Below are 17,802 nucleotides of genomic sequence, written 5' to 3' on the forward strand. Positions count from 1 at the left end.
GTCCTTTTGGGGACAGTGAGTGTATTATTTCTTCAAATGATGGGATCCAGATTCTTTCACTTGGGAAAAATTGAAAACTGTACTTACATGGTGGGGTTTTTAAAACACACAAATCCCATCAGCTAACCACAAAGAGACAGCAGCAGGTATGGTGAACATATTGTGCTTTCTTTCCATATAGCTGTTCTAAGGAATAAACCGATCCCTTTTCTGAAGCAAGCAACCGTTCTATGGGCCACAAATCAATCCTCCTTTGTTTATGTAACTATGGAGATGGGATCTGCTGGCTTGATGGGAAGTGTGGCTTCCAGGGGTCTCCAGGTATGTATGGTGTTGACGGAGACAGGTGTCCAGATCTGAAAGTGGAGTCTGATTCCTGAGGTAAAGCAGGTAAAACCAAGTAGGCCCAGTCCTGTCATAATTCTCCTGCCAAGAAAATGGGGTTTTTTTCCTCCACAGGAGTGGCAAAATGATAACATTTAACAAGGCTGATAACTAGGTTGGCAGATGATTGGGAGGCACTGAACCATGCAATTATGTGTGCCCATTTATGACTCTGTGTGTGTGTGTGTGTGTGTGTGTGTGTATTAGGTGAGCCAACAGGTAAGTGATGATGGGAAGGTCCTGGTAGCAAAGGGGAGGGATAAGTTTCTGAACTTTATTCCTACACGCCCATCTCTTCCTACTCCTATCCTTCAGAAATATCACTGACTTGCTTACCTACAGCATTCAAGATTCACGGATCCAGGAAATCAGGAATTCCAATCTACCTGATTTCGCCCACCGGGTTTTACCAGGTTCTACGCAGATGACCTAACCCCTGCAAGAAAACCAAGAGTGCCTTTCATTCCAGAGAATCTGAATGTCCTGGTTGCTGCTCCTTGCTTTAATTTACCAAGCCCAGAAATACTAGCCATCTGCTTCCTCACCCCCCACGTACCACAATGAGCTGCCACTTGCTCGTCTATGGGCTACCTGCCTTGGGAATCTATGCAGTGTTATCTTACTCTCTTCGGAAGAAGCCACATCTCCTTCACAAACCACGCAGGTTTCCCGTTCGATGCTTACATGTCTCCCACAGGGGTGGTAAGTTCTGTGATGTAAATTGGGTGTCTGGATGGAAGGGCTTTTGGGGGCACCGAGAGGGAGGCTGAAGAGCTCAGCATGCGCACCGCAGCTGCAAGGCAAAGGTGAATGGGGGAAGCAGAGAGAAAAGGAAATAAGTTGTGAGATTTCTTCCCTCTGCTTCTCTTCCTGAGAAGTGGGCAGGTGGGATATTTGCATTACTTTCTGTTCCACAATAGTCCCAAGACTTGTAAAGCCGCATTCCTAAAGCACAAAGCAGAACAGCTTGATATTCTTTTGGAGGCAGAGTACCTGAAATAAAATTGCTCGGAATCTGATTTCCTCTTCAGGTGCTGGAGAGCAGATTGAGAACACTTTGGGTGCCTTTAAAAAGTGAGTAATGCAATCGCCACTCTATCTCAACTTGCCCTTCTTGTGCACTGTTCCTGCCCTTCAACTTCTCTTGCCAATCTTTGCATCTTCCCAGTGCAATGAGCCAAGGGACAAACCTGCTTGAACTTGATTGCCACATAACCAAAGATGGGATTGTGGTTGTGTCCCATGATGAAAATCTGAAACGCCAGACGGGACACAACATTGATATCAGCCACACATACTATGAGGTGAGCATCTCTAAGTCCTTGGTCCCCACATGCCCTGCCTTTTGGGTATTATTCAGTTCCATGTGGTGACAGATTTTATGGCTATGTAAGTGATGTTGGCCACCTAATGAGATGAAAGGACTCCCTGGAGAAAAGCCTAATGCTGGGAAAGATTGAGGGCAAAAGAAGAAGGGGATGTCAGAGAATGAGGTGGCTGGATGGAGTCACCGAAGAAGTAGGCCTGAGCTTAAATGGACTCCGGGGGATGATAGAGGATAGAAAGACCTGGAGGCACGTGGTCCATGGGGTCGCGATGGGTTGGACATGACTTTGCAGTGATGTTCCCAGGCTGTTTCTCATTATATAATCTCATTAGATATAAGTCCTGCCTTTCCTCTAGAAATTCAGGTGGAATAGATAACATCCTCCATTGTTAACACTTTAAAAAAAAAATCCCATTGAATTACTGTAGGTTAGATGGAGAATGTGTGATTTACCCAAAGTCACCTTGTGAAATTTATGATTGGGAGTGGATTTGTGTTTGAGTTGGACACCATTGTGATGATGAAATGACGAAACCACCATTGTGCCATCACAATGCAAGCTTCACCACTGTTGAGAGTGTAACCTGGTATTGCAAGCACATAACAAAAGAGGTGAAGCTTGGGTCACAACAGAATAAGACTGCTTTTGTCATTTGGATGAAAGTATTGCTCCTGTTATCTCAGCATTCTAACCAGAGGTGGGTTTCTACCGGTTTGCCCTGGTTTAGGCGAACCGGTATTGGTAATCTGACTTGGTCTCAGAACCAGCAGCGACCCAGGCTGGCTGTGCCCCTGAACCGGTTCCCTGGTCTCTGCTGCCATTGCCAGCATGTTTGTTATTAGTTTTTCATGGTCTGTGCATGCATAGAACAATTTACAATGAACTGCATACGCAGCAAACCAGTACCATCGGCAGTGGGACCCACCCTTGCTTCTAACCACCACACCCCAACACCTTTACACACTTACCGGAAACAAAATAACTTCCGTATTACTTCCTTTAAACAATGGCTATAGCACTTTGGGGAGAATTAAAGAGCTTTTCCCCAAACTTCTAGGACTCCAAACTCTGCTCTTCATTTCCTCCCTTCAACACACACAGCAAATCTCAAAGCCACTCTTACTTCTTATTCTCACTGGTTGTGTTCCCTAGGATTTGCCACGCTATCTGCCTTCTCTGGAGGTGCAGTTTTCTCCAGGTGAGTAGGACAACGAGTTGCTTTGGGGAAAATGTACTGTGGTAGAAAATAAGGCAAACCATTGGTTCTCTTTGTCTCTTGAGAAAAATGCTCAGTTCTTGGCAGCTACCCTCAACCTTACCCTTCCTAACAGGAAGCTTCTCACATGGTACTGATCACCAGATTCCTCGTTTGGAAGACATTTTTGAGCAATTCCCTGGAGTCCCTATTAATATTGAAATTAAAGAAGATAATGATGAGCTCATCAATAAGGTAAGAAATCAATAAGGTAAGATAGAATCAAGATTATGTGAAGTGTTAATAACATTTTATAATGCCTTGGTAAGGGCACACTTGGAATACTGCATTCCGTTTTGATCACCACAATGTACAAAAGATGTGGAGACTCTAGAAAGAGTGCAGAGAAGAGCAACAAAGATGATTAGGGGACTGGAGGCTAAAACATTTGAAGAACGGTTGCAGGAACTGGGTATGTCTAGTTTAATGAGAAGAAGGACTCGGGGTGACATGATAATAGTGTTCCAATATCCCAGGGGTTGCCACAGAAAAGAGGGAGTCAATCTATTCTCATTCATTCCTAAGGGCAGGACAAGAAGCAATGGGTGGAAACTAATCAAGGGAAGAAGCAACCTTGCTCCTAAAGAGCAATTTCCTGACAGTTAGAACAATTAATCAGTGGAACAACTTGCCTCCAGAAGTTGTGAAAGCTCCAACACAGGAGGTTTTTAAGAAGAGATTGGACAACCATTTGTCTGAAAACCAACTGAAAACCAATCAAATTTCTTTCCTGTCCAACACTGCCAGCATATTTCTCATGGAGCACAGATCTTGGTCAGTGTTCAACATTCCAGTCTTTAGATCTCTCTTACAGATTTATGTTCACTTTTATACTTGTCAACATGAAGCTACATTCACCAAACGTTTCTCCACACATAAAGACGTATTTAACTTGAAAATCCCTGATCAATTAAGATGTAAGACACTTTGTATTTTTGTAGTAAACAAAAATACAGTAATAGTAGAGCTATTCCTTGTGTGTCCAATCACACTTGGCCAATAAAAATGTTCTGTTCTATTCTATTCTATTCTATTCTATTCCATTCTATTCTATTCCATTCTATTAGAATATAATAAATAGAATAGGAATAGAATATTCTGTAAAATATTTCATCTTGTATATACCCAGCTGATTTTCTTCTGTCACGTAGGCACGTTCTCTTAATTCTTCTATCATCCCTTGTTGTTGTGCACCTTTTTCTGCCTTTACCAGAGTGGTTTTGTAGTGACTGAGTCTCCTTATACCTCTTCAAAAACTTAGAAATGCCATCTTTGGTTAAGTTTCCACCAATTTTTGTTCTAATTTCTTTATAACTGTAACCTTGTTCACTTAATAATACTATTTTACATCGCTTTCTGGGTGACTAGTCAACTCTTTGCACCATTAATTTTTTTACAAGCTCACTAAATGAAAGAACAGGGGGGGGGAAAACCCAACCAACTTGATAGCAATCACATAACATACTGAGAAATGTCCTCCCCTCAGCTTCAATACATAACATCAATAACTGAATTCTACTGTGATCTAATTGGCTCATTGCCAAAACAAGAAGACACCTGATTGGCTCTCTAAACACTCATGCTCATTGGCTATAATCAGATGAAGGAAAGCTACCTGATATCAACCTAAGCAAGTTGTGCTTCCTTTTTCTGGTTATTTGGCTATAACTTTTCATAGAATACAGATAATTGAACAAACCTTGTTGCATTACACTCTTGATTAAGTTATCTTTCCATTGATATATAATTTTATGGTACTACTCCAAAAATAAGTGGTTATTAGACATAAAACCTGAAAAATACACTTTCGTAAAAGGTTTCCACAATTTTGATCACTACTGTATTCACTTAACAACTGCAGTGATTCGTTTAACTATGGGAAAAGAGTTTGTAAAATTGGGCACAACTCACTTAACAACTACCTTATCAATGAAAATTATAGTCCCCATTGTGGTCATAAGTCAAATGAGTGCCTGTAATTTTTGCTAGTATGTACTTGGAAGCTTCAGAGACAGTAAATAAAGAAAGAGAGCCACAATCAGCTTAAGGTCCTCCTTGAACCGAGAGGACAGGTAGCCACGGTGCCTTCAGACTCTGCTGCCTCCCATCTGATTGGTGCGTCTTATTCAGTTTCCACAAGAGGCAATTGTGCAACTAAAAACTGACATTCCTCTAGGAATCCATTATTTGAGGATGTGTTGTTTTTTCCATCTTCCAGGTAGCACGTCTTGTTGATCAATACAATCGTTCCCACATCAGCATCTGGGCCTCCTTCGATTCTCAAATACTGAAAAAATGCCATAAAGCTGTACGTATCAAAAGTGTTTTTCCCCCCTTTCACATTTTATGTTTACAAACCCTTTTTTTTGCTTAAAGCTTCAGACTGTATAAACATATGTAAGTTTTTTTAAAGATTTATTTATTTAGCAATAAATAAAGTACTCCTTGATGCAGGTAATTTTTGACTTACAAGCCTTTGTTTAGTGACCAAGTTACCATGATACTGAAAAAAGTGACTTACAACTGGTCACTTTACAACCATTGTAGTCTTCCCGACGGTCACAAGTTCAGGCGCTTGGTAACTGCTCTGTATTTATGACCATTGAAGTGTCCTAAAGTCATGAGATTACAACTTTCCTAGCCAGCTTCTGACAAGCGAAGTCAATGGGGGAAGCCCATTGACTTTAACTAGTGTGTGATTCACTTAACAACCACAGCAAAAAAAGTCATAAAATTAGACATGACTCACTTAACACCACCCCCTGGTTTGACGGAAATTCCCATCCCAGTTGTGGTCATAAGTCAAGGATTACCTGTAATGTATTAGATCATGGTTAAATGAAGGTCCCCTCCCTTCTTCCTTTCTGTTCTTAAGCTTTTTTTGTAGACCAACTTGTTACACTTGCTTTTTCCAATTCTGCCTAAGCATTAGACAGCAGCTCCCTAAATCCACCAACCAAGGTGGAAAGACTGTGTTAAGCAGTTGTGTTTTGTCAAGCCAGGGCAAGAACGATATTTTCCCTGAATCTTCCTACTTCCCTGAAGCTGTGAGATGAAGTGCAACAACCTTCCCAGCAATGAAGTCTAGAAATGACAAGTCCACTGTCTAAAATAAATAAATAAATAAAGTTTTATTTATCCCTCCAGAATAAAGACATGCCCTACACCTTCTCCGCTAAGAGAGGCCTCTTAATGCTTGGACTCTGGTACCTTGGACTCCTGCCCTTCTTCCCTCTGAAGGAATCGTTCCTTGAATTCGTGCTGCCCTCAATCATAAACAGGTGACAGTCACTAGCAAGGGTGGGATTTAGGCAGAAAAGCATGCAGACTTAGAAATGTGATCATCTACCTAATGATCAGCCTTTGGAAGTCGTGTGCCACACTTGCTCTCCCCTTTAAATAGAGCCTATTTGGAGAGACTTTCCTGGCAAGCTGATCTGGGAAAAGGGAGGGTATCTGGGCAACCTTTGCATCCACATGACAGTGGCCCTTCTGCAGGACAAGCAGCTAGCCAGCATCCAGGAATTTTCAACTGAGGAGAGCAGAGAAGTGAGGACAATTGGTCTTTTAGTCCCAATGAGCCACGGCCAATGCTGTCCTCTTAAACCCTTTGCTTTGGCTTGATCATGCTACAGGGCAGGGTTATTTATGAGACAACCAATTTCCAGCTACACCAGCTTATCCAATACAGGTAACCCTGACTTACAACAATTTGCTTAGTGACTGTTCAAAGTTACAACGGCATGAAAAATGGGACCTATAACCATTTTTCAGTTACAACCTCTCCAGCATCCCCATGATCATGTGAACAAAATTCAGATGTTTAAGAACTGTTCATATTTATGACCATTGCTGTGTCCCTAGGTCATGTGGTCACCTTTTGAGACCTTACAACAAGCAACATCAGAGGGGAAGCCAGATTCACTTAACAACTGGGTTACTCACTTATCAACTGTAGTGAATCACTTGACTACTGTGGCAAGAAAGGTCGTAAAATGGAGCAAAACTCACTTAACAAGTGTCTCACTTAACAACAGAAATTTTGGGCCCAATTGTGGTTGTAAAGGACTACCTTTACAATCTGATAGGGTTGACATGTGTCAGGAGCCATCCATTAATCAATGTCATCTGATGGGACCCAAGCCATGTGCCTTTTCTGTTTCTGTGTCTCTCCTATGGAACAACGTTTTTCCAAGATCCAAATGGCCCCATCTTCTGCCTGTCTTCTGAAAGGCAATGAAGACTGGCCTTCCCCAGGCATTTGGTCAAGAGATTCTGGATCGATTGTTTCTGTCTGCAAGTTGCCTCTGTTTGATTATATTTTATTGTTTTGCCAGTTGCCATTTGTCACATTCCACTTTATATGCTACCCTGAGCTAGACATTAATCGGTGACTATGCAGCATGTATTAATGAACCATTAATTGTCTTGTAGTTAAGGCACCAGGCATGGAAGCCATCTGGGTGACTTTGGACTAATTGCCAGGAGACTGTGAGTTCTACTCCCACCTTAGGAATGGAAGCCAGTTGGATGACTTTGTGAAAGTCACTCTCTCTCAATCCAACCCTCTGTGCAGGATTGCCTTTGAAGGGAAAATTAGGAAGAGAAAAAAGTAATTGGTGTACTCCCGACCTTGAGTTATTTATAAAAAATAATAAAAATGGAAAACAAATAAATGTAGTTGTTTAGTCTAGACTAGAGTATGTCAAACTCATGTCATCATGGGGCCTTCCTAAAGTGGGATTAGAACTCATCATCTCCTGGTGATTGGCCTAAAGTCACTCAGCCAGCTTTCATTCCTAAGGTGGGACTCACAGTCTCCTGGCAATTAGTCCAAAATCACCCAGCTGGCTTCCATGCCTGGTGCCTTAACTACAAGACAATTAATGGCTCATTAATACATGCTGCATAGTCATTGATTAACAGCAAGCTCAGGATAGCATGTAAAATTGAATGTGAGAAATGGCAACTGGCAAAAGAATAAAATATAATCAAACAGAGGCAACTTGCGATGTATCGTGAATTTCCCCCCCCTTTGCTAAACTGGGCGTGACCAGCGTATGACGCATCAGGCCCGCGTGCCCTGAGTTTGACACCCCTGGTCTAGAGAAAAGAAGGACTAGGAGTGACATAATAGCACTATTCCAGTATTTGAAGGGCTGCCTCAAAGAAGAGGGGGTCAACCTATTTTCCAAACACCAGAAGGCAGGACAAGAAACCATGGATGGAAACTAATCAAGGAGAGAAGCAACTTGGAATTAAGGAGAAACTTCATGACAGTGAGAACAATTAACCTGTGAAACAGCTTGCCTTCAGAAGTTGTGGGTGCTTTATCATTGGAGGTTTTTAAGAAAATACAGGACAGCCACCTGTTTGAAATGCAGTGGTGGGTTCCAGATCCCATTCCAACCAGTACATGGACGTGCGCAGCACACACAGGCACAGCACACGCATGTGTCTTAGCACCTTCGCAAGCCTCCACGATGCTCTAGCTGCTCAACGGAGCATCACACAGGCGTTGTATGTGCCATGCGCATGCACAGATGTGCCAAAGGCTTAAAAGACCGGTATGGAGCTCGGGCAGGCGGGTGAGCACTCTACAGCACTGTAACGGTATACGGTGCTCCTGGCAGGCTCCGGTATGCCCGTACCGGCGTACTGCCTGCAACCCACTACTGCTGAAATAGTATAGGATCTCCTGCTTGAGCAGGGGGTTGGACTAGAAGACCTCCAAAGTCCCTTCCAGCTCTACTGTGATTGATTGAAATATGAATACTGTACTCTTTCCCCACTTCTTAATCAGCTTCTCCCCTTGCCACTGCTAGAACTAGTAAACATTTCACTGAACATCAACAGAAGAACAACAGTTAAATTGGCTCTTTAGAGGCAGTTGCGGTGTAGCATAACAAGAAAGGACTGGAATCTGGTTTTTTTTTTAAGGAGGCATAATGTTGACTCTTTGAGAAGCAGGAAGTAATAAAACATGAAAAACCACAAAAGCAAAAACAAAAAAACACCCATCAACCAAACCTTCCAGTAGAATTAATTGAATCTCTCTGATGCTCCAATGTCTAAAAGAAATACTGAAGAAAAATGTTAGAAGCAGGTGTGGAAGAGAAACTGCTTAGCAAAATTGCAGACACCTGTTGTCTTCTCCTCCTCCTCCCATGGGAGCCTTCTATCCTGCATCACAAGAGTTGCCAATAAAGCTGCAAACTTCACCCAGGTGTGGGAGGAGAACAAAGGAGATGTTCTTTTCCGGCTCTGCAACCACCAGCCAACAGTACAGCAGCCAAACAAAAGATGGCATTTTCCTTCAGAGTGAAGTATGCAAAAGGGTGGGGTGGAGAAGTATAGCAAGACAGCAACACAAAGCACAATATAAAAAAATTGCAAGAGCTCTACGGGTAGCCGTTAACAGAGGGAAAATTATGAAATCTCAGAGGCAACTTAAGACAGAACAGACTTAAGAAAGAAATGTTGATGTATAGTAGTAGTAGTATCAAGCGTAGTATGCAACGGGTTCCCAATCTTGGCAACTTTAAGACACGTGGAGTTCAACTCCCAGAATTTCCCAGCCAGAATGGGTGGCTGACCCCTGTTATGCAGATAGTCCTCAACTTATGACTATAACAGGGAACGGGAAAGTTCATCAAGTAGTACAGTAATTAAGTGAGGAATCACAAGACCACACTCAATTTTACTTTTTTTTTGCTGTAGTCATTAAGTGAATCCCTGTGGTTGTTAAACAAAACATCACATGACTGCAACTTGCGACCTTCCCTGCCAGATTCCTCACTGACTTTGCATCTTGGAAACTGGATGGAAGGCCACAAATGGCTGTTATACAATTGGCCACACTTGGGAGACTGTCAGGGTGATGAAGCAGTCGTGAGTGCAAGAATCAGCCCTAAGTCACTTTTTTTTCAGTCATAACTTTGAACAGTCACCAAATGAATGGACATTAGTATGATGGAAAGTGTACTTGGAAGAGCACAGAGAGAGAGAGAGACTTTTGAAAGCCCAGAATTTTCCCAGAAAAAAAAGGTGGCGTAATCTCTTAATCTGAGTATCTTTCTAAGAAAGCCAAATGTCTCCCTGTTTGTTCCTGCAGGTACACATTTCATCACATCAAGTGAGGACAACCTGTACAGAAATTGTAACAAAACAATCCAACCACCTTTCAATCTTGTCTAATTGAAAGGGAAAAGAGCCATAGTGGCGCAATGGTGATGGCAAACCTTTTCAGCACCGTCCAAACTGGAACATGCATGCATGTGTGCATGCCAGAGTGCCAGAAACCCGAAAACCATCTGGCTGGTGTGCATGTGTGTGCCACCAGCTGGTCTTTGGGTTTCTGGCATGCATGCCACCAGCTGGTCTTCGTGCATACCAGAGCATAGAAAGACCAGCTGGCCGGCGCATATATTCCTGTTTTTTTAAAACCATTTTTCAGGCCGTTTCCAGGCTGTTTTGGGGAGCATTTCTCAGGCCATTTTTCTGGGCCAAAATAGCTTGGAAAATGTCCTGAAAACGGCCCGAAAATGCCCTGAAAATGCCCCCCAAATGCCCTGATTTTTGGCCATTTTTCAGGCCATTTTCCAACATTCCAGTGCCCGCAAAGGCCAGTTGGTGACACCACCTGTGCCCACAGAGAGGGCTCTGTGTACCACCTCTGGCACAGGTTCCATAGGTTCGCTATCACAGGGTTAGAGTGTAGTGATGCAGACTACTTCTGCTGCCTATCGGCTGCCTGCAATTTGACAGTTCAAATCTCACCAGGCTCAAGGTTGACTCAGTCTTCCATCTTTCCAAGGTGGGTAAAATGAGGACTCAGTCTGCTGGGGGCAATATGCTGACTCTGTAAACCACTTAGAGAGGGCTGTAAAGCACTGTGAAGTGGAATATAAGTAAGTGCTATTGCTAATTCTCAGAGATTTGCCTGGATAAGTCCCTGTGGTTTTCTTGGCAAGGTTTTTCAAAAGTGTTTTGTCACAGACTCCTTCCTAAGGCTGAGAGAAAATGACTTGCCCAAGGTCACCCAACTGGTTTGTGCCTAAGGCAGGACTAGAAATCCCAGTCTCCTGGTTTTGAGCCAGATGCCTTAACCACAATGCTAAACTGGGTTCCACCACAAAATCGCGGAGGACAAAATCGCGCTCGACGAAAGCGCGCATTTGACGTCATCACAGCGCGACGAAAACATCGCGCTGTGATCGAAAAATGTAAAAATAAAGCTAAAACCTTCCCCTAACCCCCCCAAACCTAACCCTAAACCTAACCCTAAACCTAACCCTTAACCTAACCCTAAATCTAACCCTAAACCTAACCGTTAACGTAATGAAAAACCTAACGCTAACCCTTAACCTAACGCTAAACCTAACGCTAACGCTCTAAACCTGACCCTAACCCTTAACCTAACCCTAACCCTAACCCTTAACCTAACCCTTACCTTTATGTGAATCGGCTTGCTTTAATTTTAATTTTATTTCAATTTTTAATTTTTTTCGTCGCGCTGTGATGACGTCACATGCGCGCTTTCGTCGAGCGCGATTTTGTCCTCCGCGCTTTTGACGGGTCACGGCTAAACTGGCTCTCAGAATAATACTAGTAAAATCACTGCCATTGTAATAATAATTGAAAATTAATACTATATTGCAATAGTCATCATGGGATAATGGTGCAGAGATAACAATAGAATTGAATATAGAAAGTACTCACACATCACTTTGTTTTTTACCAAATAAAGGATCTGTCCCTCTTATAGGGAGACAATCTGTCCAGGGTCCAGTGCTTCTCTGTTCCAGCCCTTGAGACTAGATCAATCAAACTGGGTGCAGTTTAACAAAGGATCTATGACATAAGGCATCCAATTACATCAGATCTAACAGATCTCCCTAAAATGTGACTAACACCCAAGTTAATTGGACAATTAAATTAAGCTGATCTTCCTCATATATTCTCTTTCATGTTCTGTAAAATTTTAGTTGTGAAGAAAAACAGTGCCGGTGTGTAAAATTATTCTGAGAGTTTTGCCTGTCAAAGATGAGATACATTTGTTATATGTTTTGTAATTCATGGAATTACTTCTTTGGAAAAAGTGTGGGATCCAATATTTTAGAGGAGGAATAGCAGGAAACCAGCAGTTCTCAGGAGCTTGTTAATTTTGCCACCTTTTTGTTTTGTTTAATCCTAGGACGTATTTTCCAGTGAAAAAGGGCATATGTGGATCACTACTGGCAAAAGTTACCACCAAGTGAGTGACACAGAGCCATGGTTTTAATTATTTCATTCTTATTAAGTATTCCTTTCCTTCATCACCTTCTCTCCTTTCCCAGCAGGAGGGCTCTTAATGAAACTCATAACACAAACCAGCTATTTTCCTGCTAGAGACAATAAATATCAGAAAAATGACTTCTTTCTCCCCAAGTGACACTACATAGAATATCTTGATTTTTCTCATATCTATTTCCCCCCTCTTTTTCTGCTGGGCTCTACGAAAGATAAAGCGGAGTGACTTATACCTAAACCTTTTGTATTGCTATTTCTTTCCTTTCCCAACAGGCTGACAATGCATAAACAGCTGTTTAAACATCTGGAAGACAGAGGAATACAAGTATGTTGGGGAAAGCTGAGAAATCAAAAATTTGGGTGGCATGCTAGTCTCTACTCATGGGGATGATCAGAATTATTTATTGTGTGTTCATTTATTAAATTTATATGCCACTCATCTCATTATTAAGCAACTCTGCGTGGCTTACAATGTTATAAACATCAATGTAAAGCAAGTAATACATCAAAAGAGCAAAACACGGGACATCAAAGTTAAAACACTACGTTAAATAGCAAAGCAAATTAAATAAAATGTCTATGCAGGGTGGAGGTGGGGCCTTCTAATAGTCCACCAGCCACCTCGGAAATGAGATGACCTCCCATTGGGGTCCCAGGCCAGTTGGCAGGTCTCCTGGTTCCTTCGGAAGGCCAAAAGGGTGAGGGCAGATCTCACTTCAAGGGGCATGATGTTCCAAAGAGCAGGAGCCACAGCTGGGAAGGCTTTTCTGCTGGTTCTCACCAGCTGCAATTCCTTGGCCAATAGAATCCAGAGCAGGCTCCTCCTCCCAGACTAAGTAGCAAGGGCCAATCCCTGTTTCTCAGATAACCTGGACCATGCCTTACAGGGTTTTAAAGGTAATGACTAACAACCAGAAAGCAAATCAGCAACCAATGCAGTTCATATAGCAGTGGTGTAACATGGACCATTCTAATTGTAAAGGTTCCCTGCACATGTGTGCTAGTTGTTCCTGGCTGTTTCAAAGCCGAAGAGCCAGCGCTGTCCAAAGACGTCTCCGTGGTCATGTGGCTGGCATGACTAAGCACTGAAGGCTCACAGAACACTGTTACCTTCCCACCAAAGGTGGTCCCTATTTTTCTACTTGTATTTTTACGTGCTTTTGAACTGCTAGGTTGGCAGAAGCTGGGACAAGTGACGTGAGCTCACTCTGTTACACAACGTTAGGAATTCAAACCGCTGAACTGCCAACCTTCTGATCAACAAGCTCAGTTGGGCCACTCTAGGGACCTCTAAAACTGTTTGCACTGCTGCATTTTGTCTCAGCTGTAGCTCCCAAATACTCTTCAAGGGTAGCTCCAAGTAGAGTGGATTGCAGTAGTCTAAGCGTGCGATGTCCAGGGCAAGAGTGGCTGAGCCTGAATTAAAACCTGAGATGGAACTATTGCAAAAATATTGCCATTGACTTGGCTACTAACGGGTGATGAAGTGGTGTTCCCGAAATTCTGGTATTGCAGCAAAGGCACCTCTTATTCTTGGTACTCTCTTGGCTTTTTTTTTTTTTTTTTTTGCCACAGTCCTTTTATTTCCAGTGTTTGCATTTTGTGATTGTGTTTTTCCCTCTTCCACTTTCTCTTTAGACTCTCCTTTGGGTTTTGAATGAAGAAAAGGATTATAAAGAAGCCTTTAGCTATGGAGCCTCCGGAGTCATTTCTGACTACCCAACTCATCTTCGACAATACCTAAATGCTCATCCTCTGCCACCTTGCAATGCGTAAATTGTAATGAATGAAAAAGAATTATGATGTGAAAGATAGGAAACTCAAAAGTATATTTCACCTGTGCATACTGTAAGAGGAAGACTCTGAAACAAATAAACAATTCTGTTACCAGTGTGGGGCATTCTCAGTAAGTAACATATGTTATACACTGTAGCAAGGGACTGAAGATATAGGAGGCTGGGAGGTCATTGTTCTGCTACAATCCTGCTTGTAAAAACACTGACTTTTTTTCAAGTTGATTAAACAGACAAAGCAGGAAGACAATTCTCTTATTAACACTCAGCAAAACAAATAAAAAAATAAAAAAAGTTTTATTAAAGAATGATCTGCTTCCTTTTCCTCCTGAGGTGGGTGTTTCCTTTGTAATAAATGTGCCACTATGCTGGTTTGATATAGTAGTTAAGATGCTGGCCTAGAAACCAGGAGACGGTGAATTCTAGTCCCACCTTAAACAAAAACTGAATGGGTGACTTTGGGCCAATCATCGGGAGACTGTGAGTTGTAGTATCATCTTAGGCATGAGAGCCAGCTGCATGACTTCAGACCAATCACTAGGAGATTGTGAGTTCTAGTCCCACCTTAGGCATGAAAGCCAGCTGGGTGACTTTGGGCCAATCACTAGGAGATTGTGAGTTTTAGTCCTGTCTTAGGCATGAAAGCCAGCTTTGGAAATGGCTTTGGGCCAATCATTCTCTCACCTCAAGCCACCTCACAGGATTTTTGTCACAGGGAAAATAGGAAGAAGGAGCATTAAGTAGGTTCACTGCTGAGTTATTATAAAGTAATAAATATGGGACAAAAATCTAACAAATAAACAACTAAAGAGAACAAGGGGGTAATTTTGGGACCAAAAATGTGTGAAACCATCATTTCACACCAAAAATGTGTAGAACCATTATTCACACACTAGTACTGATGATAGCAATAGCAATAGCAGTAGACTTATATACCGCTTCATAGGCCTTTCAGGCCTCTCTAAGCGGTTTACAGAGAGTCAGCATATTGCCCCCAACAATCTGGGTCCTCATTTTACCCACCTCGGAAGGATGGAAGGCTGAGTCAACCCTGAGCCGGTGAGATTTGAACCGCTGACCTGCTGATCTAGCAGTAGCCTGCAGTGCTGCATTTAACCACTGCGCCACCTTGGCTCTTCATTACCCCAGCTAGGTAATGATGTTACCTAGCTGGGGTAATGAAATGTCAGCAAGAAAACAAGCAAACTCAGAGAGCACCAAGGACCCCCTTACTTCAACCCCGAGCTAGAAATATTCTCCTTTATCGAAACCATCATCATCACTGCTCATTTCTTTTTCCTTTAGTATGTTTTTCATCTTTTTATCTCTCATGAGGCCAGTTATTATTAGTAAAACTCTGGGGAATATTCTAAATGGATAGAGAATTAATGTGGTGGCCACACCTACACAATTGTAGCCCCACACTTTTTACTATGTGCGCAATACACATTAAAAAGCAGTGGGGTTTGATCATGCATGTCATGGCTATTTTTCCCCCCTTTTAAAATCCTCTCCTGCAGGAGGACCCATGTAAAAACTTACATTTTCTTGAGAAAGGCTCTGAAATCAGCTGAAGATCTGGCTAGGGAATTCTGGGACTCGAATTTCACCCATCTTAAAGTTGCCACAGTTGGGAAACCATTCTGTAAACTCACAAGCTACCCATCTCTGTACTGTACTAGAGGCTTTCGTTTGTCAGGGGAGAACACCAACTTAATTCAGCATAAAATTCTTGGAGTTATGTGACAGTTACCAAGGCAAACTTTTACACTCTCCCGGGTACCTCATAATGCAGGTTGGCACCTGTTTCAACAGCAAGGTATGCAAACAAATTGACAAGTCCCACAAAAGAAGAATCAGCTGTAAGGGTTTGGCAAGAAATGCGAACTTCAAGTCATTGGCACAACATGGGATTGTTCTATGTTCTAGCCAAATATTTTAATCAAGGCCAAAGAAGGAAGTGAGAGATTGTTTAATTTCCATGCTATTGTCAACCCTGAAGCTGGCCTCACCGAGGCCCTTTTTTTTTGGCCTTCAGGGTTGCCACATTGGAGCTGAGGGATAGGGAGGGGGGAATAGAGATAGCTGGGGCTTTGTAGCCTTCACCTGTGAACCAAGGCCATTTCAACAACTGGTTGGAGAGAGAGGAGGAGAGAAATAACCAGCAAAGCCACCGGGTGGCTGACTGACTGCCTCCAATCCCCACAGCCAAGGGTAAAGACCCCCAAGCCAGCCAAGGTGAAGAAGCTGATACGGAAGGCAACAGAAAGGGGAAAATTCACCAGCTAGGCCATTGAGGTCTCCCCTCCCCCAACTGGGGAAGAGGGAACTCCAGCAACAAATGCTGATGGCTTATGGCAGCGACGACAAAGGTGAAGAGAACCCAATGGCAAGTGAAGCCATCCATCCATTCGCCATCTGGTCGAGACTAGTAGTACCAGAAATAGGGACACAGGGGAAAGTGGAAGTGATCATAGAAATGGGTTGCACCCATTGCCTGATCAACCTACCCACAGTCCTAAAGCTAGGAATCAGGGCCCATATGATTCAAGCAGGTCGATGAATCATTGATAGGGGGAGCCCCTGCCACACTTCTCACCAAACCTGTTAAGTTAGAAATGGGAACTTATGCACTTTGTTATGGCACCAAAAATAACAGAAGCAGTGATCCTAGGCCTAACGTGGCTAGATAAAAGGGGCCCCATCATCTCCTGGGAAGGTGGTTGCAGAAAGCTCAAGCTGAGAATAGGCCCTCTTCCCCTTCCCAAAAATAATTGTCCAATGGCCGAGTGGCACTAAGTGAACCAAGAGAGCTGCAGCTGCCTCAGAGCCTCTCCCAGGTACCCCCCAGATCCCCAAAGAATACCGGGACCTGCTGGGGTACTCAGCAAGGAAGAATGCAACATGTTTCCTCCTCACTGCGCCCCACAGACTGCGCTATAGAGTTCATACCAGGGACTAAACTACCCACACCAAAGATGTACTCTATGACCTCAAAAGAGATGAAGAGAGCTGAGAGAATACATTGACACCAACATAGCTTGCAGATTTATTCAACAGGCTAAATCCAGAGTGGCCGCCCCGTCCTCTTCAATGAGAAAAAGATGGATGAGGTTGTGTGTGGATTTTAGGGGAATTAACGCCATATGCTGGCCCACTTGGACAAGGGGAAGGTGTTTACCCAATTGGGCCTACAAGAGGTGTACTACCATGTGTGAATCAAGGAAGGAGACGAGTGGAAAACTGCCTTCAGCTTCCACCTTAAGGAACTTCCAAGTCAAAGTAATGCCTTTTGGCTTGCAAGGAGCCCCTGCAGTCTTTATGAAACTGATAAATGAGATGCTACATGAGCACCTGTATAAAGGGGTCCTTGTGTACTTAGAGGACATTCTTATCTTCACTAAGACCCTGGAAGAATTGGATTTGGATTTGGATTTTATTCAATTTGTAGGCCGCCCTATTCCCCAAAGGGACTCAGGGCAGCTGAACAAAGCCAAGGGAGGGGAAATTACAAAAAAGTAAGACAAAGACAATCAGACAATACAAACAGTTTAAAAGCACAACAGACACAGCAAATTCGAGTAGGGGGGGAACTCAACCCCAGGCTTGCTGGGACAGCCAGGTCTTCACGGCCGTCCGGAAGGCCTGAAGGGTGGAGAGGGTCCAAAGAACACATTAAGCTGGTACATCAGATACTGAAAAAAATCCTTGAGGCTAAACTATACACGAAGCTGTCAAAATGCAAATTTCA

At 42.9% G+C, this 17,802-nt stretch overlaps 1 protein-coding gene across 1 annotated transcript; it reads left to right on the forward strand.

Moving 5' to 3' along the window:
• The first annotated feature begins 663 nt into the window (after nucleotides 1-663).
• GDPD3 (glycerophosphodiester phosphodiesterase domain containing 3) lies at nucleotides 664-14,148 on the forward strand. The gene is made up of 10 exons (XM_014063451.2): nucleotides 664-1,086; nucleotides 1,416-1,458; nucleotides 1,553-1,688; nucleotides 2,865-2,910; nucleotides 3,044-3,162; nucleotides 5,186-5,275; nucleotides 6,115-6,248; nucleotides 12,164-12,223; nucleotides 12,532-12,583; nucleotides 13,897-14,148. Exons 1-10 carry the CDS (start codon nucleotides 945-947, stop codon nucleotides 14,032-14,034), a joined length of 960 nt encoding a protein of 319 aa, XP_013918926.1. The 5' UTR covers nucleotides 664-944; the 3' UTR covers nucleotides 14,035-14,148.
• Nucleotides 14,149-17,802: the final 3,654 nt, after the last annotated feature.

This window comes from Thamnophis sirtalis, unplaced genomic scaffold (genome assembly GCF_051295495.1).
Source record: "Thamnophis sirtalis isolate CommonGarterSnake01/CBP01778 unplaced genomic scaffold, rThaSir2_p1.2 scaffold_4, whole genome shotgun sequence".
Lineage (NCBI taxonomy): Eukaryota > Metazoa > Chordata > Lepidosauria > Squamata > Natricidae > Thamnophis > Thamnophis sirtalis.